The sequence below is a fragment of the Balaenoptera ricei genome, chromosome X, assembly GCF_028023285.1.
Source record: "Balaenoptera ricei isolate mBalRic1 chromosome X, mBalRic1.hap2, whole genome shotgun sequence".
Classification (NCBI taxonomy): Eukaryota; Metazoa; Chordata; class Mammalia; order Artiodactyla; family Balaenopteridae; genus Balaenoptera; species Balaenoptera ricei.
Window position 1 is genome coordinate 5,051,882 of NC_082660.1, and position 24,049 is coordinate 5,075,930.

Below are 24,049 nucleotides of genomic sequence, written 5' to 3' on the forward strand. Positions count from 1 at the left end.
AAGACCAGGATGAGAGTTAATAGTGGTTAATGGTTTGGTGTTTCGTTTTCTATATTTGGTCTTTTAAAACTAATTACCATCAACAGACAAATGGATAAACAAAATGTGCTCTATCCATGCAACAGAATATGATTCAGCCTTAAAAAGCAAGGACATCATGACACACACTACAACACAGATGAACCTTGACATTGTGTCAGTGACATAAGTCAGATGCAGAAGGACAAATACTGTGTGATTCCACTGGTGAGAGGCACCCACAGTTGTCAGATTCCTAGAGACAGAAAGGAGAATGGTGGGTGCCAGGGGCTGGGGGAGAAGATAATGGGGGGTTGTTTAACAGGGACAGAATTTCCGTTTTGCAAGATGAAGAGTTCTGGAGATGGGGAGGGGGCGATCGTTTTCAACAAGATGAATGTACTTAATGCCCCTGAAATGTACCCTTAAAAATGGTGAAGACGGTGAATTTCGTTATGTGGATTTTATCACAGTCAAAAATAATTTTCAGCTTACCCAGTGCGTCATGAATATTCAAATAATGCCACCTCGTATAAAATGAAATAGAATCCTCCCTGCCTGCACACGTGGCCCCAGCCCCCTTCCTAGGCGGTCTCTACAGCCCGCTGTTAGCTGGACCGTTCTCCTCACCTTTGTCTCGGAATGGATTTGGCGCCCCGCAGAGCTGGGCTGTGACCCCCGCCCCATCATTCACTGGCTGCATGTCCTCCAGCAGATAATGTCACCTCTCAGCCTCGCTTTGCTCATCTGTAAAATGGGCACGGTAACAGCCTGCGCCGTTGGTTGTTAGAGGTAGGTAGCAAGCTGTATAAAACGGGCACCTCCAGGCTAACAGTTTGATGCCGTGTGAGGGGTGTGAGTTGATTTTGCTGCTTTTTGCTGTTGCTGCCTCATTCTGAAGTCTTCCGCTCTTGCTGGTCCAACTGGGGTTGAATTTGTATTTTTCTGCTGCTCTGAACTCCAGCAGCGGGCTCCCTTTCAGCTGCCTTGCCTGGTTGGGTCTTTAAGCCATGGCAGGACCGTTGGTACCTTTGCTTGAGAAATTCCCCAGCTTCTGGACTGGGCCGGCAGGGGTCTCATCTCATGACAGACGCAGTCACATCTGTGCCGTTAAATCAGCCGGAGCCCAGCCAGGGCACCTGCCTTTTCTGTTTCTGTATCTCAAGGTGAACACTCCGCCTTTGCCGAGGTACCCAGTGCAGGTTGAGGCAGCCAGAGATTGACCCTGACGGTCAGCGGCGGGGGAAATGCTTTTCAGGAACTCAAACAGGATGGGCTGTCACATGCTTTTCAGACTCTGGTTTTTACAGTTTTCGTGGACCATTTTGCTTTGTGCTGATGCTCTCAGAGTCTGTCCCTCTTGTATCTAATTGGAAAGCAATGCAGAGACATTTCCAGGCAGACGTAGAGAAGAGCCATCAGGTGTGGGCACAGAAACAGGGTGGGGTTTTAGACATGCCGGGAGCCCTCTTATGGTATGGGAACGGAGACCTACACAGACAGGGCGACAGCATGGGCATGGCAGGGGCGGGGTCCCATCTGGGTTCCTTGCTTGCTGCCCTCCCTCCTGTGTCTTGCTGCATCAGCTGGACAAAGGAGCAAGGGAAGAAGTGAGTGAGAGCCATGAGAGTCTTCAAACATCCAGAACTGACTATCTCCCCAACCGTTCTGAAGATTTCAAATGTCAACAGAGAGGTTGGGCGAGACTTACTTTTTTAAAGATATCTTTCTTTATTAATACTCAGTACAGTTCCTTTAACTGTACTGGGTGTACTTGAGCATCCTGAAAAAGTCACAGACCAGAGTACCAGCCAGGGTTGCGCAGTCAATAAAAACCGGGGTTCGCTAAATAAATAAGACATGAATACTTATATTAGAAAAAACACAAGCAATCTGAATAGGTATTTAAATCTATAGAAACAGCTGTTTAAACACATATTCAAAAAAAAAAGAAAACAAAAACAAAAACAAAAAAAAACACATATTCAGTTGGGGTTTTTGCTGCCCTAATGTCAGACTATTTATAGTGAATATTTATATTAGAATATTTATTTATGAATATTTATATTAGAAAAAAATGAATATTTATATTTGAATATTTATATTAGAAAAAACAAAAGCAATCTGAATAGGTATTTAAATCTATAGAAACAGCTGTTTAAACACATATTCAGTTGGGGTTTTTGCTGCCCTAATGTCAGACTATTTATAGTGAATATTTATATTAGAGTATTTATTTATGAATATTTATATTAGAAAAAAATGAATATTTATATTTGAATATTTATATTAGAAAAAACAAAAGCAATCTGAATAGGTATTTAAATCTATAGAAACAGCTGTTTAAACACATATTCAGTTGGAGTTTTTGCTGCCCTAATGTCAGACTATTTATAGTGAATATTTATATTAGAGTATTTATTTATGAATATTTATATTAGAAAAAATGAATATTTATATTTGAATATTTATATTAGAAAAAACAAAAGCAATCTGAATAGGTATTTAAATCTATAGAAACAGCTGTTTAAACACATATTCAGTTGGGGTTTTTGCTGCCCTCATGTCAGACTATTTTCTTCATTAAAATAGGACATTTATTAGGTAGCACTTTGTTAACCACATTTCATTGATGATATACATAGCTTGGGTTGAACAAAAATGGCATTTCTTCTAAACAAAGTGTGGTTTGCAATGTAGGTTTTTTCTCTGTTTCCAATAAGCCTTTTCCGCATCAAGCAAATAGATCGGGGACATTTTGGTTGCTGTGGTAAAGTTTCCGTCATGTAGGTGCAGTGTTAATTTTCTTTTAATGAACAAATTTAATGTAATTACATCTCTAGCTATGAAAATGTTCTTTTGTCTCTCTGCTTCATAATAATTCTGTTTTAGGAATAGCTGCATTCTCAAAAAAGTTTTTTTTCTTGCTTTTTTGCCAAATTAAGGTTGTTCAGAAAAATAATTTAGTTTTTTCAGGGGGGACATTACGCTGTTTTTCAGAAGTTAATGTGCTATACTCTTAATATCTTGGAGCACTTTTATTTAACTTTTAAGTACTTTTATCAACTAACTCTTTTAACAGTTTGAAACATCTTTAGAAACACTTTGTACTAATCCATGTTTGTGGGGAAAAAATAAATTCTGGTTACTTCAGACAATAATAATTCAAATGCAGTGGGATTGTAAGTGGCTATTGAGAAACATAAAATTTGAAACATTCTTTATTGGACTAGGTTATATTTCTCACATTAGCCTTAATAATATCTACCCCAGACACATTTTGGACCTGTAACTAATGATACACGGTCCCAGTGAGCGAACCAAAACCATTTGGCAATTCAGAAATTAATATAGATATTAATAATTATTAGTGGACTTTTGCCCTATTGGATTTCAATTTAAAAGTTTTACACGTAAACTAACCCTCTCACTGAACAACACAGAAAATTGGAATGCTTTTTTTTTTTTCTCCAAAGAGCACACATATGTACAATGGGTCCTTACTACAGCAACATCCTGGCATGGAGAGAATTCAAACTCTTAAACCCCAAATGTTTTCTCCTTTACTGTGCTCTTTGACAGCTAACGGCCCCTGTCTGTGTCCAGAGAGCAAAGTTGAAGTACCATTCACTGCCCTCTCTTTCTGACACTTCCTGTTCCGTTAGTTACCAAGGTCTACTGATTGCATCTCAGTGCAGTTCTGTTCTCCTCTGCTGCCTGTGCCTGACCTACTCTGGGTACCGGCATCTTTGTAGGGTCGTGGCCTTTATCTTCACGTCCACTCCAGCCTGTGCCAATCCATCCACCACGGAATAGCAGAATGACCATCTCAGTGGAAATCAAACCTACCTGTCACCCCCTAATTAAAACCTTTACTGTCTCTCCATCACTTCTGGATAAAAATGAACGTCTTTCGTGTGCTGACAGTGTCTTCCATGTCTGACCCCTGCTCTTTCTTACACTTTTCTCCACCCTATAGTGAGAGATCTGCGTGGAAAAACAAAAACAGATTCCAGGGCACACAGTCATAGGAGTGCTGTGCATTCAGCTGTTGACACAAGCATAGAAATAAGAAAAACCTGGAGGGAAACACAGGACCTGAGTGGTTCTCTGAATAGTTGGTTTGTATGTTTTTTCTTATGTACACTTAGAATATAAGTAAATACAGAATGAAGCAAAATTTATTAGAAAATAAATCATATTTGATTTTTGTGTACAGTAAAAGCATAGTAGCCCAAAGTAGGTCTCTGAGTAGCTGGATTTTGGGCTGAAACTTACTTAAGATTCACACAGAGTCTGAGTTTCACACCATTTAATCTCTTTCACACGTGTCTGCCATAAGAACATTTATTCCTCTTCTGGTATCTTCAACTTTCAATTGTAAAACAAAAATTCATTTTTCACATGGTGGGTGAGCTGAGCCATATGTCTTTACTTTTTATTTCATTTATTTTTGCTTCGGGAGTGAGCTTGGTCTTTTTTTCATTAACTTTCATTGGAGTATAGTTGCTTTACAGAGTTGTGTTACTTTCTGCTATACAGCAAAGTGAATCAGTCATACATACACCTATAGCCCCTCTTTTTTTTAGATTCTTTTCCCATAGAGCCCATGACAGAGTATCGAGTGGAGTTCCCTGTGCTACACAGTAGGTCCTTATTAGTTATCTGTTTTATATATAGTAGTGTATATATGTCAATCCCAATCTCCCAATTCATCCCACCCCACCCCCTTTCCCCCTTGGTATCCATGCATTTGTTTTCTACATCTGTGATCTATTTCTGCTTTGCAAATGAGTTCATCGGTACCATTTTTCTAGACTCCACCTATAAATGATATTATACAGTATTTGTCTTTATCTTTTTGACTTACTTCACTCTGTATGACAGTCTCTAGGTCCATCCATGTCACTGCAAATGGCATTATTTCATTCCTTTTTATGGCTGAGTAATATTCCATTCTATATGTGTACCACATCTTCTTTATCCATTCCTCTGTCAGTGGACATTTAGGCTGCTTCCATGTCCTGGCTATTGTAGATAGTGCTGCAGTGAACATTAGGGTGCATGCATCCTTTTGAACTATGGTTTTCTCCAGATATATGCCCAGGAGTGGGATTGCTGGGTCATATGGTAGCTCTATTTTTAGTTTTTTAAGGAACCTCCATACTATTCTCCATAGTGGCTGTACCAGTTTACATTCCCACCAACAGTGTAGGAGGGTTCCCTTTTCTCCACACCCTCTCCAGCACTTATTGTTTGTAGATTTTTTGATGATGGCCAATCTGACCCGTGTGAAGTGATACCTCATTGTAGTTTTGATTTGCATTTCTCTAATAATTAGTGATGTTGAGCATCTTTTCATGTGCCTCTTGACCATCCATATGTCTTCTTCGGAGAAATATCTATTTAGGTCTTCCGCCCATTGTTTGATTGGGTTGTTTGTTTGTTGGTTTGTTTGATATTGAGCTGCATGAGCTAGCTGTTTGTATATTTTGGAGATTGATCCCTTGTCAGTTGCTTTGTTTGCAAATATTTTCTCCCATTCTGAGGGTTGTCGTTTTGTTTTATTTATGGTCTCCTTTGCTGTGCAAAAGCTTTAAAGTTTCATTAGGTCCCATCTGTTTATTTTTGTTTTTATTTTCATTACTGTAGGAGATGGATCAAAAAAGATCTTGCTGTGATTTATGTCAAAGAGTATTCTGCCTATGTTTTCCTCTAAGAGTTTCATAGTATCTGGCCTTACATTTAAGTCTTTAATCCATTTTGGGTTTATTTTTGTGTATGGTGTTAGGGAGTGTTCTAATTTCATTCTCTTACATGTAGCTGTCCAGTTTTCCCAGCACCACTTATTGAAGAGGCTGTCTTTTCTCCACTCTATATTCTTGCCTCCTTTATCAAAGATAAGGTGACCATATGTGCGTGTGTTTATCTCTGGGCTTTCTATCCTGTTCCATTGATCTATATTTCTGATTTTGTGCCAGTACCATACTGTCTTGATGACTGTGTAGCTTTGTAGTATAGTCTGAAGTCAGGGAGCCTGATTCTTCCAGCTCCATTCTTCTTTCTCAAGATTGCTTTGGCTATTCAGGGTCTTTTGTGTTTCCATACAAATTGTAAAATTTTTTGTTCTAGTTCTGTGAAAGATGCCATTGGTAGTTTGATAGGGATTGCATTGAATCTGTAGATTGCTTTGGGTAGTATAGTCATTTTCACAATATTGATTCTTCCAATCCAGGAGCATGGTATATCTCTCCATCTGTTTGTGTCATCTTTCATTTCTTTCATCAGTATCTTATAGTTTTCTGAGTACAGGTCTTTTGCCTCCTTAGGTAGGTTTATTCCTAGGTATTTTATTCTTTTTGATGAGATGGTGAATGGGATTGTTTCCTTAATCTCTCTTTCTGATCTTTCATTGTAAGTGTATAGGAATGCAAGAGATTTCTGTGTATTAATTTTGTGTCCTGCAACTTTACCAGATTCTTTGATGAGCTCTAGTAGTTTTCTGGTGGCATCTTTAGGATTTTCTATGTCGAGCATCATGTCATCTGCACACAGTGACAGTTGTACGTCTTCTGTTCCAATTTGGATTCCCTTTATTCCTTTTTCTTCTCTGATTGCCATGGCTAGGACTTCCAAAACTATGTTAAATAAAAGTTGAGCAATGTATCTTTAAATTACTGGTATAAATTCCTCCTACTCATTAATAATGAAACATCTTCTTTTTTTTAAATTAATTAATTAATTTATTTATTTATTTATTTATGGCTGTGTTGGGTCTTTGTTTCTGTGCAAGGGGTTTCTCTAGTTGCGGCAAGGGTCTTTGTTTCTGTGCAAGGGGTTTCTCTAGTTGCGGCAAGTGGGGGCCACTCTTCATCGCGGTGCGCAGGCCTCTCACTATCGCGACCTCTCTTGTTGCGGTCATCGTGGTGCGCGGGCCTCTCACTATCGCAGCCTCTCTTGTTGCAGAGCACAGGCTCCAGACGCGCAGGCTCAGTAATTGTGGCTCACGGGCCTATTTGCTCCGTGGCATGTGGGATCTTCCCAGACCAGGGCTCAAACCTGTGTCCCCTGCATTGGCAGGCAGATTCTCAACCACTGCGCCACCAGGGAAGCCCGAAACATCTTCTTAAAATACATTCAGCGTGACCTTCTGAGCCACCAGCATGGAAAGCTTTTTTCAGGTCCTCATCAGCACAGCTGAACTTCCCATCTTAAGCTACTGCACTTTGTATTAGTTGTCTACTGCTGTGTAACAAACAATTCCCAAGCTTGGCAGCTTAAAGTGACACACATTTGTTATCTCACCATCTCAATGGGTCAGGAACCCAGGCACAGCTTAGCTGGCTCCTCTCCTTGGATCAGGGTACCAGCCTGGATGGTGGTCTCATCCACTGGTTCAACAGAGGCAAGCTCTGTTTCCAGGCTCACTCAGATCCTTGTGAGCAGGGTTCAGTTCCTCGTAGGCTGGTGGCCTGAGAGTCTCATGTCCTTGCTGGCTCTTGGCTGGAGGCCTTCCTCAGTTCCTCGTCATGGGGTTCTCTCCAATGTGGCAACTCAGCTGATCAAAATCCAGCAAGAAGTAGAGTCTGCTGGAAAGACAGATGTCATAGTTGTTTGCAGCCTCATCACAGAAGTGATGTCACATCACTGTCTTCATCTTCTGTTAGTCAGAACCAAGTTGCAAAGTCCAGCCACACTCATGGGGAGGGGATTATGCAAGATGTGAGTACCAGGAGGGGTATCACCAGGCCATCTTTTAGTTGGCCTCCCACATCTTCATTTAAAGCTGTGTGACTGTACTTATTAGAGTCTACACAAAATTATAATAACGCTGCTGATAACTGCAGCTAACAAGTACTGGCACCTATGAGTCCCTTACTGAATCATAGTGCTAAGTATATCATGTTATCCTCACAATAATCCCCATTTTACAGAAGAAAATGATGGCAAAGAGGCTAAGTAAATGTCCTGTGGTTTCACCACTATGAAGCAGGGGAACCAGGACTGAAACTCATCTGCAGAAACCACATCTGTCACTTATTTTCGTGGGTTCTGTACTCATGGAATACCTCATTTGGCCACTTGGAGCCTTGCAGGATGATTCTGTGTCTCATTCAACCATGAAACCATCACAAGACCATCATGGTCTTTCAGCCAATTTCTACCTCATAAGCGTTTGTTGAAACGGATTTGGTTGAATTGTCAGTGGATGGCTTTTAGCTGCAATGGTATCGAAAGACAAAAATACTCCTAGCAAGTTACATTTGTCTAGTACTTTATCATTTTGGAAACCCTTTGTTTCTTTTTCTTTTTCTTGGAAGGAGGGGAAGGGGATATTTTTTTCCCAGCTCAGTTGAAGTATAGTTGACAAATAAAATTGCATATATTTAAATATGGTGAATTGATATACATATACGTTATGAAGTGATTACCACTGTCAAGTTAGTTAACACATTCGTCACCTCACACATTTAAGACTTTTTTTTATGGGTAGAGTGCTTAAGATCTACTGTTTAAGCAGATTTCAAGTATACAATACAGTGTTATTAATTATAGTTACCTCGCTGCACATTACTTCCCAGAACTTATTCATCTTATAACTGGAAGCTTATACCCTTTGAGCAATACCTCCCCATTTCTTCTGTGCCACCGCCCCCCGTCTGCCCGGGGCAACCACAGTTATACTCTCTGTTTCTATGAGTTCAGCTTTCTATTTTTAGGTTCTACATATGAGTGAGATGACACGGTATGTGTGCTTCTGTTATTGGCTTATTTCCCTTAGGATAACGTCCTCCAGGTTCATCCATATTGTCACAAGTGGCAGGATTTCTTTCTTTTCAAGGCTGAGTAACTTTCCATTATATCACATTGTCTTTATCCCTTCATCCGTGCGTGGACACTAAGGTTGTCTCTGTATGTTGACTATTGTGAATAATGCTGCAACGAACACGGGAGTGCGGAGATCTTGATTTCATGGAGACCTTTTCTTTCCATCTCTTTATGGGAGGCGGGCTCTGTGTCACCAGCTGAAAGTTGTCTGCACTGAAAAAAAAAGCAGGCATTTAGTTGACTGCCCGACCGCAGAGATGGCATTTTGGTGAAATGTGGATGAGTCATCCACGCAAGGAGGTGATGCTCACGACCCAGGCCTCGTAGCGGCTGGCCTGAGCTGATACGAGACCCCTGACTCTTCATTCTGCCCTCATGCCTCTACTCCCCGACAAAGACAGGCCGCCAAAGAGAGCACGGGGGAGACAGTTAGGAATGAGAGAGTGAGTACTAGAAGGGCACATTGAATGGTCACATTTCCCTGGTTCGTTATCTTTAGACAAAGGGCGCCGAGTTTGCCTTTGTGAAAAGATCCTTGAGGCAGAGAGGTGAGAGGGGAGACCGAAAGTAGGTCAGGAGGGAAAGGTATGGCTCCAAGTTATCCACGCATTGGGGGTGAGGATCCTTTGATCTGGACTCAGAAAGGCAACTGGCAAGATGACTGTTCGGAGAGCAGAACATCTGACGAAAAGGCGCGGTGGGGAGAGATGTTCCACATGGACCAGAGACAGATAAGTCACAGGTGAGGCAAGACGAGAAGGAATGCTCGGAGCCTAAGGTCCTCTTTGAAGAGCCTCTTTGAGCTTGTTGCCCACATGCCCAGGAATGCAAGGGCTTCTGTGACCCGCGGGGGCACGTGATGGCCGAGGAATGTGATCTGTTAGCATTGAAGATGTACTCGTGGGTGCAAAGGAGAAAGTCCGTTGCTCAGATGGGCTGGAGCTTCCGAATCCCTCCACAGAAGCCGAGCTGCCCGCCTCCGACAGCAAAGGGAGTGAGTCATCCCTGTGTACATACAGGAGCGAAGGTTTCGCCGATGATTTTGCAGATGATGAAGAGGGTGATGGGCCGGCGGTGACTCGGTGGTTCTGCACTGGGGGTGACTTTATGCCCCAGGGGACGTGAGGCAGCGTCGGGAGACTTTTTGGTGTCACAAGTCAGGGTGGGAGGGTGCGCTGCAGGCATCGAGTGGGTGGGTCCAGGGGTCCTGGCACAGCACGGCTGCTGTGACAGAGAATCGTCCCGTTCCAAGTGGGTTCCAGGGATGAGGGCCTGGACATCTTTGGGGGCTGGGCTGTGTTTCCACATCCCACTCTAGGCGAGGGTCAGTGTTACAGAGAACAAGGAGGTACAGTGAAAGCAGAGGACCACGTGAGGGTGGCTGTGTTGGCGTCCAGGTGTCCTCTGGAAGCAGCACCCGTGTTGTTTGATCCGACGAAACTCTCATGGGATTCCTGCTCCATGTGGCCATCATGCCTCCTGTGCAACCCCACAGCTCCTGTGGGGTCTGCATGTCCCAGGCCCCTTCCCGCCCCCGATGCGTTCCTTTTTTTTTTTTTTTTTTCTTTTTAAAGAGATTGGCGTTTATTTATTTATTTATTTATTTATGGCTGTGCTGGGTCTTCGTTTCTGTGCGAGGGCTTTCTCCAGTTGCGGCGAGCGGGGGCCACTCTTCATCGCGGTGCGCGGGCCTCTCACTATCGCGGCCTGTCTTGTTGCGGAGCACAGGCTCCAGACGCGCAGGCTCAGTAGTTGTGGCTCACGGGCCCAGTTGCTCCGCGGCATGTGGGATCTTCCCAGACCAGGGCTCGAACCCGTGTCCCCCGCACTGGCAGGCGGACTCTCAACCACTGCGCCACCAGTGAAGCCCAAGATGGGCTATTTTTAACATGTAGTTGTGGCTCGTGGGCTTCAGTAGTTGTGGTGCACGGGCTTAGTTGCTCCGCGGCATGTGGGATCTTCCCAGACCAGGGCTCGAACCCGTGTCCCCTGCACTGGCAGGCGGATTCTCAACCACTGCGCCACCAGGGAAGCTCCCCCGATGCGTTCCTGATGCCATAGGTTCTGCTAAGGTTTCCTCTCGTTTCCCTAAGTGCTGAGTTCTCTCGAGGTGAGCGAAAGCTCAGGTGTGTGCATCCCTCGGTCTGACCCCTTGTTCTGGCCCCGCGGACGTTTAACCCCACCCACGGGGATAGGCCTGAGGATGCTTCTGCCCGCAGCTGCTCAGATGCGGGCAGGTTCTGTCCCCCTCCTGAGCGTCCACTTGGCAGTTCCTATGGGCATCGGAGCGGGAGTTTCAGGTGTGTATCCACCCCCAGAGTCCTCCAGCCCGTTGTTCTTGAAAGGGGTGACATGCCGGGGCAGGGGGGTGAGTGTGCGTTGGGGTGACAGCCATAGAAGGTGGATGGATTTCCCGCCGCTCCACTGCGTTTGCTGCCACCTCCTAGCACCCAGAGCCGCCCCAGGCTGTGAGCCTTGTCTTCCTTGAGCTTGGAAAGGTTTGCATCACGCCCAAGTCTACGTGTTTCCCTTTGAAAAGCCGCTACGCCGACACTCATGGCTAGTTTTAGAAAGGATTTGACATTGACAATTGGATTGTCCTGAAATGCCTGGGTTTTTTTTTCAGTGCAGAGAACTTTCAGCTGATGACACAGAGCCCACCTTCCGTAAAGAGATGATTGTGTTTTCATTTTTCTAGACAGAGCCTATGTTTTGGTTTGGGGTAGAAAGGAGAGGTCACTGCTATCCAGGGAGAAAGAAGTGTTTGTTTTCGAAACAGACACACAGGACAGAGAGGATACAGTTCTTCGCCACGTGATGTCTTAGGTGCTTTGCAGCCCATGTCGTCTGGGGTGGCCGGGTCGACAGAACGTCCTCTGCTGGGGGGAGGGGGAGTGTCGCAGAGAAGGAGGACGGTCCGCCTCGGGCCAGCACCCTTCATGTCTCTCTTCCCCTTGCCCTTTGCAGGAGGATGAGGACGCTTTGGCTTCTGCTGCTGTTCATCTACGAGGCCCGGAGCCACGCGGTGTCAACGCCCAACTTCGTCCTGCTGATGGCCGACGACCTTGGCATTGGCGATCCTGGCTGCTATGGAAACAAGACCCTCAGGTTGGGTGACATGTAAACACAGGGCTCCCTTCACAGGCTGCCGTCCCGTGACGGGCAGCGCACGTTCACAGAGCACAGGCCACGGGGAAACGTTCAAAGCCCCCCAACGGCACGCTTTCCTGTGCGACTTTACATAGGCACACACAGGCGTTCGTAGGCAGGCATGAGGACTTATCTGTTCGAATCACTGTTGGATGAACTCAGGCGGCTCCCTGGGAAGGTATTCATCACAATTCTTTCTTCCTCGCCCCTACTCTGTGGTTTTTTTCCATCATCATGTTTCCCTCCCTTTGCTTCGCCTCTTCTGTTTTGTCTTCTGTTTTCGGCCTCTGGCTCCATTCCCACTGGGACCCAGTCCATCCCCCCTTGTCAACCACTCGCTGTCACCTCTGCACCTTCCTTCCGCCTCTGGGCCAGGCTGTGCTGGATTCTCCGGCAGACACACCGGCCGGGGACAGACGTCCTGGGGACACGTGTCACGTTTGATGATGTCAGAACTTTTCAAGGGCTAGGGGTGACTACGGTGGTCAGAAAACACAGTGGGAACCAGACTCGGACAGAGGAAGTGTTTTGTTCCCCAGCCCCCGGTGTAGGGCTCTTGGGCTTAGAATTAGTCGGTCAGGGCGCAGTGGAATATTGGCCTTAGGGAGGCACTTTCTCTATATGATCACGGGGAAATGTTGACATAACTGTGGTTCTGTGGAGAGCTTCATCTCACACATGGTCAGCGCAAACAAAATGAAAGGAGAGGGTGGGATTCGCCAGAATTTTCTCGTAAGAGCTACAGATAATTATCTGAAGCTCGGAGGGACCTGCCGCTGAGTGCCACGGGGTCTGATTTGTGTTCACACCACTCGCTGTAGGTCCTCCTCTTCTGTACAACATGACCGTGCGTCTCAGGACGTCTGTTTCATCGTTATGTGGCACAGCAAACAAAAGTGAAGTAAATTACACTTTTGAGGATGAGCCGGCCTGCAAGATGCAGCCAAATGTTACGTCACTTCCAACCTGATTCTGTGCGTCAGATGTCGCGTGTTACTTTTAAAATGTACGCTGACCTATGATGTTTGTTAGATTTTGTTTAAAGCACGTGTAAGGATAAGATCTGCACTCAGCGTTCTCTTAAAATTTTAATTGGCCATGTATGTTTCCTTCCCCACCTTTTGCTTCATCTTGTGAAAAGTTTAGATCACACTGTTAGACGTTTCGGACACGAACCTTGTTAGTAATTTAATTTTTCTTATCGAGGTCACAGTTTATTTTTTTTTTTCATTTTAAGTATCATTTTAAAATACCATAGGATATTAGTATTAGATATAATTTTAGATATGATATTCCTAAACTTTAGTGAGATAATAGATAACTGTTCCTACTAAGGCGTCTTAATTAAAAAATCATCATCAAGCCTTTAAGGTTCAGTGTCTGCCAATTATCCAAAGGGAAAAAAGGGCTATAAAATCCTAAGTAAGAATTCATATCAATAATACCCTAAATCTGCCTTTTCCTCCATATTAGCATCCAGTTCTTTTTTTTTTTTTTTTAATTGAAGTATAGTTGATTTACAATGTTGTGTTAGTTTCAGGTGTACAGCACAGTGATTCAGTTTTATATCAATATATATGTATATATTTATATATATATATACTTATACGTATATATTTATACATACATTTGTATATGTAGATATTCTTTTTTCCGATTCTTTTCCATTTTCCATTATAGTTTATTACAAGGTAATGAATATAGTTCCCTGTGCTCTACACTAAATCCTTGTTGTTTATCTGTTTTATACGTACTAGTCTGTCTCTGCTAATCCCAAACTCCTAACTTATCCCTTCCTCCCCAGTTCTTTCTGAAGGACATTTTTCATTTTACATTTTATAATATCACACCCCAAAATAGTCACATTTGTCAGTGGCCAATCTAGGCAGTAGGGGGATTAAGTCAAATATACAGACAATCTCAGGGGATTAAGTCAAACATACAGACAATCTCCGTGTTGTCAGCATCTTGTAATGTAAGGCCAAAGCAAAGTGGAAATGTTGACAATTAAAGGCATGAGTTAAACTAATAGATGAGAGAGCAGCTTGACGTTACAGTGCAATGCCGTGATCTTCCGCTTCGAGCTATGCATCGTTACAGGACTAGCCTGTGGGCGCTGGACCAGGGAAGCAGTGGCGTCACGACGGAACAAGATCCGTGCCCCACGCCACAGGCAGAAGTCTTGGAGGGGTGTGCCGTTAGCCACGCCGTCCCTTTACAGGGAGGAAGCTGCCGTGGTGGGGGCTAGGGACTGACATCCTACAGATGGAACAGGCCCCTCCCACAGGGCAAGGAGGCCATGGTAGGGTCGGGGAGTCCCACCTATGCTCAGAACTGAAGTATAGAAGATGAGCAGCCTGGCAGAGAGGCAGGCGCTGCGGTTCCCACTGGAGGATAAGGGATCGTCACTCAGCGTGGACCCAGACCTGAAGGGCCTTCCCCTCTGAATGCCTAGGAAGTCTGGCATGATCTCCTAAGGGGATGGGCCACACCAGTCCTGGATAAAAGGTGGCAGGATGGCTTGTCCTGCATAAGGCATCATCCTAGAAGTCAGCCCATAAATGAGTGTTTCTTTGGCGTAAAAAAAAAGACACTCAGAGGGTGTGAGTGTCTCACGGCGTGTCGTGTTTCCACGTTGCTGTGTCCCTTTTCCCTGGAGTCTGTGACCCCTTTGTTACTGATCCCTGGTAAATGCACCGGGAGCCCGTCGTCCCTTTCCCCGGACGGTGCCGTCACCCCGTTCTCCCTGGGGCCACGTGGAAATTCGGCAGAGCCTGGTGAGAAGTGGTTAGGAGCTTCTCTTTGGCTGTGGCTGGGAAGAGAAGAGTCAGGCTGCTCCCAGAGCTTTCTCGTTTGGGGCACGGAGGTAACTGGTGGGGGGCACAGGTGACGGAGGACTGAGACCTTGACCCACGCCCCTCCCGCTCCTCACAGCAGCCCATTGTCAGGACTTGGCTTCTCTCCTAAATCAGCAGCTCAGAGCCCCCAGGGGGGCATGGGTGGGCCCCTGGAGAGGGCAGACCTGGATGATTTCATCCTCAGTGTGGTTCCGTTGTCACTCTGAGTCTCGGTGCTGTGTCCCCTTCGTTCCCCCTGTCCCGTCGCAGTTTCCCTGGATAAGTGACAAGTGACTCACTGTACAAAGCCAGAGAGAAAGCTTTCTGTTCAGGGTCGCGATGAATGACCTGAGTCTTTGTTCCAGGACTCCCAACATCGACCGCTTGGCCAGAGGGGGAGTGAAGCTCACGCAGCACCTGGCAGCGTCGCCCCTGTGCACACCCAGCAGGGCGGCCTTCATGACGGGCCGGTATCCCATCCGCTCAGGTAACCGACCTCCTGGTTCCGTCGCCGCGGCCCCGGTCCACCTCCCAGTCCTAATGCTTCCCCTGTCTTAATGGTGGGTTTCTCCTGGCTTAGGAATGGCGTCTCGGTCCCAAGTGGGAGTTTTCGTCTTCTCGGCCTCTTCCGGAGGACTTCCCCACAGTGAGATTACGTTCGCCAAGCTCCTGAAGAATCAAGGCTATTCCACAGCTCTGATAGGTATGGGCAGCTGGTGAGGGGAGGCGAGGACCTGGGTGAGTGGGAAAGTGGGGAGGGCATGAGAGCAGCCTTCTTGAAGATGAACTGACTGATAGAGTTTGCACAACTGTAAATAGGGAAGAAATTATTTCAATTCTCAAGTCAAACACCATGTGTCTATATGTACTATTTGAATGTGTAGATGTGTGTCCTTATTTATGTATGTATGTGTATGTGTGTGGATGGATGGATGGATGGAGGGATGGATGGATGGATGGGTGGATGGTGGATGGGTGATGGATGGATGGTGGATGGACAGATGGATGGATGGGTGGATGCTTGGATGGGTGGGTGGATGGATGGTGGATGGATGATGGGTGGTGGTTGGATGTTGGATGGTGGGTGGATGACGGATGGTGAATGGCTGGTGAATGAGTGGATGGTGGATGGATGAGATAGAAAGATGAGACAGATGATAGAAAACAGATAGAGAAATGGATAACTAATTATGCACATACACAGCATACAAAACTACACACACACACTCACACACACACACACACACAAACACACACACCATACTATTGATAAAGGTTTTCATTTTACGTTTCAGTACTAAAATTGCGTCTGAATTTTTCTCAGTTGACATTCCCACTGATTTTATCCCCTTGATAGGAACAAATCCTTCTCCCCTTTCACTTGATAAACTTGGGTCTATGCAGGTCATCAGAGGATCCCTAGAAAATCTCATGGGAGCAAAATGACCGGTCTCTTTCCTCCCACATTTTGTCAAACCACCATCACTTTTTCTCTTGTGTGAGACACTCCCTAATTTAGTGATACAGTCACATTTCATTTTTATTCTATTTTATTATTTGGCCACAATGCGTGGCATGCGGGATCTTAGTTCCCCGACCAGGGCTCGAACCCGTGTCCCCTGCAAGTGGGAGCGCGGAGTCTTAACCACTGGATCTCCAGGAAAGTTCCGTACAGTTCACATTTTATAAGAAATGTTTATAGGTGTTTAAAATAATTGCTGAGTTATGAGTATGATTTCCTCATGCCTCAGGGGTAGTTTTTACGTAAGGATTCATTTCCACTTCTAACATTTCAGGGACAAAATCAAGTTGGTTTTAAGACTTTCCTTTTAAGGATATGTCTTTAAAAAAAACACGTGTGGGCTTCCCTGGTGGCGCAGTGGTTGAGAATCTGCCTGCTAATGCAGGGGACACGGGTTCGAGCCCTGGTCTGGGAAGATCCCACATGCCGCGGAGCAACTAGGCCCGTGAGCCACAACTACTGAGCCTGCGCATCTGGAGCCTGTGCTCCACAACAAGAGAGGCCGCGATAGTGAGAGGCCCGCGCACTGCGATGAAGAGTGGCCCCCGCTTGCCACAACTAGAGAAAGCCCTCGCACAGAAACAAAGACCCAACACAGTCATAAATAAATAAATAAATAAATAAAATTTTAAAAACAAACAAACAAACAAACAAAAAAACCCACATGTCCCCAAAAAACATTGGTGTTCATCTATGTAGTTTTGTCTCCTGCCTATGAAGTATGTGAGGTGTGTGTCTTTTATTTTATTTGTATTTTTTCCAATCACTAAATCCCCTCTTGTTTTCTGGTGGAGAGAGTGGTTCCTACCCTACCGTTTGTGGAAACGGAGGTGGAAGCGGTAGAATCGTTTTGGCTGATGAATATGCAGAAAGAGGCCACTTTCCAGCATGCGCGACTCAGAAGCTGACCTTCGTGTCGGGGTGTTCATTGGGACTAAACGTGCCGCCTGTTTGTTTATCTGCTCAGGGAAGTGGCACCTTGGCACCAGCTGTCACAACAGAACGGACCTCTGTCACCACCCCTTGAGCCATGGCTTCGACTATTTCCACGGGCTGCCCATGACCAACCTGCGGGACTGCAAGCCGGGCGAAGGCAGCGTGTTCACCAGGGCCTTAAGGCTGCTGGTCTTCGTCCCCCTGCAGGTCATCGCCATTACACTGCTGACCCTGGCCGTGCTCATGTGTCTGGGGTTCGTCCAGGTGCCCCTCTGCGTCTTCTTCTGCCTCTTCTTCCTGGCCGCCCTGGTCCTCGGCGCCCTGCTGTGCTTCCTGCATTACTTCCGGCCCCTGAACTGCTTCCTCATGAGGAACCGTGACATCACCCAGCAGCCCATGTCCTATGACAACCTCACGCAGAGGCTCACGGCGGACGCGGCCCAGTTCATACAACGGTTGGTATCGCCTCCCAGCCTGATGCTGCCTGGGCCACATGTAATATGCTATTTCAGGTGTTTCCATGGAGGTGGAGGAACCGGGGTGGTCCTTTGAGCCATGTTTCCCCCTCTGTGGTTGGGGGATTTCTCCAGCTGGGCATGTATTGTTGGGGCGGGGAGTGGGTCGGGAATTACGATGACCTGGGCTCCCCCCAGAGATGCTTTGCCAGTTTCCCGCACGTCCTCTGCTTATGAGGCCATGTCCGAAAAATGTCTGGGTGACAACAGGGACCTTAAGGCATCCCCATGGTCTTTACTCTTCAGGTGTGTGATTAAGAGAGGAAAGGTCATGTGTATTGTTTACTGTAGATGTTATATGATATGAACAACGTGAGGAGATCTAAAATATTCTGGGCACGTTTCCGAGCAGAGCAACTCTGTGAGTCAACTGGGTGAAGCAGATGATCTCTTGTGAGTCTGTTGGGGCCTCTTGAGTTTGTAGTTTTGGTGTTTGCAGTCAGCAAAGGGGGTAGCCATCCACGGAGGGCTTGACAACAGTCTGTCTCAGGAACACTTGCTGTTAAAAATGAACAAAATTGTTTTGTTGCCTCTGAAAGTTTAGAGGATAGTCCTATAGAGAAAGGTGGGAACTCGGTGTGAAAATCAGATGTTTGGCCTTGGTGGTTACTTGCCCTGCCCATGAGAGCAGATCTGTTCAGGCACCAGAGAGCGGAGGAAACTGGCAACATGGCCTGATGAAGGACATACTGATAATTCGATTCTTAAGAGAAAGGGGAAGATGTTCAGCTGGCCATCACGCTGGTGAACATCTGTGTCCGTGAATTTGAACATGGAGATACTGTTGAGACATCAGTGCTCACGACCAGCCTACCCATTGGCCCGCACAGCCAGGGGCGGGCCTCACTGGAACGGACACCCGCATCGTGGGCGTGGCGCTTGGTGCAGATCTGTCCCTTGTGGGATTGCCTTTGATAGCTCAGTACGTGGTGGCATAGAAAATTGGATCGTTGGAACTTCCCACAGGTAGACCAAGAAGGGAAGAGGGGAAAAGCTCTTGACCGTAGGTGGAGAAGTGTGAGTCCTCAGACTTTGTGTAGGGAGGTGCTGGTGTGCTGGCTGAAACTGAAGATTGCCAGTCTTACCTTGAGAAATTCCTACTGAGTAGTTCTAAGGTAAGGCTTTGCATCTCCCTGTTAACAAGCTCCCCTAGAGTTCTAAACTCCTGTAGAACACTCTGAGAAATCCTAGAGCATCTGTGGGTTTTTGCTGTTAGAGAACGGCACCATCACTAAGCTGCCTAGATTTTTCTAGAAGGTAGTGCTAACATGATCTAATGCAGAAGCTTTTGAACTTCGTAAGACATACATTTTACACCATCATCCAATAAGATGTCATACACAGATGTTTAACTGAAGCAAAAGTTTCCAGAAAGGATTTATTTCTTCATAGAGTGATCACTTCGGATACTTCCTGCCTGATTCCCTTCTGTTTTATTTTTTAAAAAATTATCTGGTTGTGACACAAAATTAATGTCATGACTCAACAGTGGGTCCCAGTCTGCATGGTAGACAAAGCTTTTACCTCATGGGTTAGCCTTACAGTATTTTACAAGTAAGAGAACGGCCATTCCGAGGTACAGTGGTGTTCTGTGGATGGCAGACCTACCCATTTAAGCCAGAATACAACCGTTTGCTGTTTGGCAAACTTGCTGAAGCAGCGGAACCCTCTCCTGTTCCTGTCCATTGACTAGCAATCCCTCAGGAACCTACGGGGAGGAGGTGAATAATACAATGCTCCTTATAAAGTGACAGGCTTCAGGAGTGGTCCTCAACTTCCAGGGTGAGTCACATTTTGACAGCATGTGGTATTTGGACACAGATAATTGAATCTATAGGATATATGAAATTCATTCATCTGATTAGGAGGAATTTTAATGGGTTCCTTGGTGTATGACTTTGGGACAGGATCGAAACAAATTTGATTAGCCTAAGGGTATTGAACCTCAACTAGTTTATCTTTGTTTAACTTTAATTTCATTGATTTTTTATTGAAGTATAGTTTATTTACAATGTTGTGTTACTTTCAGGTGTACAGCAAAGTGATTCTGTTATATATACTATAGATATACTATGTAGATATATAAATTCTTTTTCAGATTCTTTTCCATTATAAGTTATCACAAAATATTGAGTAGAGTTCCCTGTGCTCTACAGTAGGTCCTTGTTGTTTATTTGTTTTATGTATAGTAGTGTGTATCTGTTAATTGCAAACTCCTAATTTATCCCTCCTCCCCCCCTTTCCCCTTTGGTAACCGTAAGTCTTCTATGTCTGTGAGTCTATTTCTGTTTTGCAAATAAGTGCATTTGTATCACTTTTTTTAGATTCCACATAGAAGTGACATCATATGGTATTTGTCTTACTCTGTCTGACTCACTTCACTTAGTATGATCATCTCTAGGTCCATCCATGTTGCTGCAAGTAGCATTATTTCATTCTTTTTTATGGCTGAGTAATATTCCATTGTATATTTATACCACATCTTCTTTATCCATTCATCTATTGATGGACACTTAGGTTGCTTCCATGTCTTGGCTGTTGTAAATAGTGCTGCAATGAACATTGGGGTGCATGTTTCTTTTCAAATTAGAGGTTTCGTTTTTTCTGGATATATGCCCAGGAGTGTGATTGCTGGGTCATATGGTAACTCTATTTTTAGCTTTTTAATGAACCTCCATACTGTTTTCCACAGTGGCTGCATCAACTTGCACTACTACCAGCAGTGCAGGAGGGTTCCCTTTTCTCCACATCCTCTCCAGCGTTTATTGTTTGTAGACTTTTTTTTTCTTTTTTCTTTTTTTAAAAAATTTATTTATTTATTTATTTATTTTTGGCTGTGTTGGGTCTTCGTTTCTGTGTGAGGGCTTTCTCTAGCTGCGGCAAGCGGGGGCCACTCTTCATCGCGGTGCGCGGGCCTCTCACTATCGCGGCCTCTCTTGTTGCGGAGCACAGGCTCCAGACGCGCAGGCTCAGTAGCTGTGGCTCACGGGCCTAGTTGCTCTGCAGCATGTGGGATCCTCCCAGACCAGGGCTCGAACCCGTGTCCCCTGCATTGGCAGGCAGATTCTCAACCACTGTGCCACCAGGGAAGCCCCTATTGTTCGTAGACTTTTTGATGATGACCATTCTGACCGGTGTGAGGTGATATCATTGTAGTTTTGATTTGCATTTCTCCAATACTTAGCGGTCCAACCAGTTTATCTGGATTATATTGGGGTTTCTGCAGTTTTCTTCCAGAACTAGAGACTTAGGATGCTGTAGCAACACCATAGTGGGAGGTTATGCTTATTGAATTATTTGAAAAGGGTTTAGTCTTTAAATAGGTGGTTCTAATGTAGACGACTATTGCCCACATTGGAGCAATGCATAAATTGGTCAGTATTAGTGGCAGTACTACCAGGTATGTACCATGATGTCATTCACAAAAAAAACTTCTCATATACATTATCTGAAGATTCAAAGATTTTAAACATCTAGGTAAAATCATCCTTGGGTACCATCGTCTTCCTGTGTTACAGGAGATATCTGATTTGCTGAATTTTTATTTTCAAGAATCTAGAGAGAATTGCCTTAATATGGTACCAAAGAATCAGAACAGATTGTGACACTATCATATTTATAAAAATTTTTTTCAAGGATCTGAAGACATTTAAATGTGTATCTCTTTGACCACAAGATCCTGAGTAATTTAGGCAGGCCTTACCACCTCTGTGAGACATGGATTCAGGGCTACTCAGAAGCAGAAGAAGGAAAACCTCATCCAAGCAATAACGGTGTTTGTGAAATTTATTCAAATGCTCTTGAATCAAAATTTTCCGATTGAAACCAGTGCCTTATTTCAATGTATTGATATAAAAACCAGTTTTTGGGTACACGGCTCTCCCTGGGTTCATTTGTCAAAGGTAATGAGGAAAATGATTTAAACTCTCTTTTCTAAAATTTATATTCTCTCTCTGAGCCTTGTGGATGAAATGATTTATACTCAGACGTTTGTTCCAGAGATACTAACTTGTGATATGAAGATACAGATGACAAGGGCATAAGGGGATGATGCTTTATTGGTTTGTGATTGTCTCAAATGAAGTCTGCTTAGCCAAATTTAGGTACGTGCCCCGGGATTACAAGCAGGTGTTTCCAAGTTGAGGAGAGTGACGGTGTGGAATACATAACTATGCACTCCACGATCCCTCACCGTAATTTACTCTTTTAGGGATAGAACTTATCTTGGGAAAATGCTTCTACCATTAGAGACCTAGATAATTAACTCAACATATGTTCTAAGCTGTACAGTAATTCGAGACAGGTCATCCTAAACACACTTTAATTAGCAAGAAATCCTTGTTGCTCTGACAGGAAGGAATGACCTGTAGATTTCTTAGAGATACTCAGTCCTCCTTATATGCCCTGAATGAAGGGCCCTTCAGTCATTCCAGCTTTCTCCCTGGTCATGACTCTCATCCATGCTTTGTAAAACAGATCCAGCTTGGGTGCCCAGCTAGGGGTATGTTCAAGTTTTAACAGATACTGGTTAGATATACGGCAGGCACTGTGGATATACACGTATTCTGGGTCACGTTTCATACACCTCACCTCTTATGTGCTACAAAAGGACCCTGGAAGATGGGTCAAGAGATGTCTTCTTGTGGAGGAATTTGAGGCTCAGAACTTTGGAGTGAGAGGAAAAGCCCCGCAGGGAATAGTAGATAGCGGGTTAGAGCCCGTATCTAACTCTCTGTGAGGGCTCTCCTGAGTGGACCATAACGAGCTTGCTGCCTTCTTTGCTTCCACATCTACTCTGCAGACTTACCAGCAAGGTTCGAGTGTGGATTATTTGGAAGAAGACTAGGAAATTCAATACGCCTTCTCCAAATGGAAGCGTCCAGGTCCCATGCCCCCAAAGGAGAACACACCTGGGAATTCTTAGATAAACTCACATTCGTAGTACAATCCTTACCGTGGCGAGGGAGAAGTGGCTGAGTATTCCAAAAAGATACAGGCTACGTGGTGACGGGTGAATTTAGCAAGTTAATTTTGTTCCCAAGGTAGTTTTTTAGTTCAAGTTGAACTGCATTGAAAAAGGTGCGATGCCAGCGGGTGGAAAGAGATTCACGCTTCCAAACGTGCTTCATAGAGAGAGGCGAACCTGGGTCATTTCTGCCACGGCAAGAGCCAGATTTGTTGGCCCCTTTCCTCCCTAAAGTCACTGAAACCGGCGTTTCGTTGCTAGAAAAAGCATTTCAGTTGAAAGGAACCACTGTGTGTTTCTCTGCCAGTAAAGACACCCTCACTCTGAAGAAATATTCCAAAATGATGACTTTATACAAACCCACATAATTTGTATAGTTTAGGGTATCCAGTTACTGGATTCATAAATGCATATGAAATCTGCCAGGAATGTTCTGTTCTCCAGGTCCTGGTTTATGGAAGTTGCATTGACATTACACACAGACACACACACACACGTGTGTGTGTGTGTTTGTAGCTTTAAAGCCTATAATCAAAAGTGAAATCAATGCTAACCATTTTCAGGTAAGCTCATTTTCAGATATTTCTTGTGCTTCATGAAAGTGTCCTTTAGGGTCTACCAGAAAACAAGTCCAAAAGCTGGAAATCACATAGAGTTCTACTTTTCATCGGATTCCCCAGAGTTGTAAGATCCCCTTTTTCTAACTTTACCAAACCCTGATCCCTGACCTCTCCCCACAGGGAAGCCACGTGACCTCAGAATTATGGGGAGTGTGAGTGACTGCGGGCAATGACATCCACAGGGAAGTGTCCTGCCCTTGGTGGGGAGTCATGGGGAAGAGCCCCCCCCCCAAACCTTTTCTGTAGTCTGCAGTTTTACGGTAAATAAGTACGCCTTTGTACAAGCATCACTTGTGTCATGGTAACGCCCTCAGACCTGTGACAGTTGATAAATGTATCATCGGAAGATCTGACCTTTTATCCTGTCCTGGTGCCGTCAGCGTTTTGCACACTCAGGGTCCCGAGATGCATTTACAGGGCACCTCCAGCCTAGCCTTTCACCTTGCCAGCTGGGCTGTGGTCTCCGTGGCCGTGATGAATAGCCGTGACTGGACACAAAGCTTCTTTGGAGCAAAGGGATCATTTTATTAGTTTAAATAAGAGTTTAAGCCAGAAAAGAATAAGGGTGACCTGGACTTTAGTTCATGGTGAGAAAAGTAAATCAGATGAAAGATTAAGGGCAACACACAGGGAGACACACGCGTACAGACACGTTC

General features: G+C 44.9%; 1 protein-coding gene across 6 annotated transcripts in view; it reads left to right on the forward strand.

Annotated features, from left to right (window-relative positions):
* The window catches only part of STS (steroid sulfatase), a 639,557-nt gene that overhangs the window by 79,070 nt on the left and 536,438 nt on the right, over positions 1–24,049 (forward strand). For all 6 annotated transcript variants that reach the window (XR_009500087.1, XR_009500086.1, XR_009500088.1 and 3 more), the window contains exons 3-6: positions 11,815–11,955; positions 15,200–15,321; positions 15,415–15,537; positions 17,324–17,747. Coding sequence is in view for 3 of the 6 variants with exons in the window: in XM_059909899.1 (XP_059765882.1) it covers positions 11,819–11,955; positions 15,200–15,321; positions 15,415–15,537; positions 17,324–17,747 (806 nt within the window). In the remaining 3 variants the exon portion in view is untranslated. The remainder of the gene's footprint in view (positions 1–11,814; positions 11,956–15,199; positions 15,322–15,414; positions 15,538–17,323; positions 17,748–24,049) is intronic.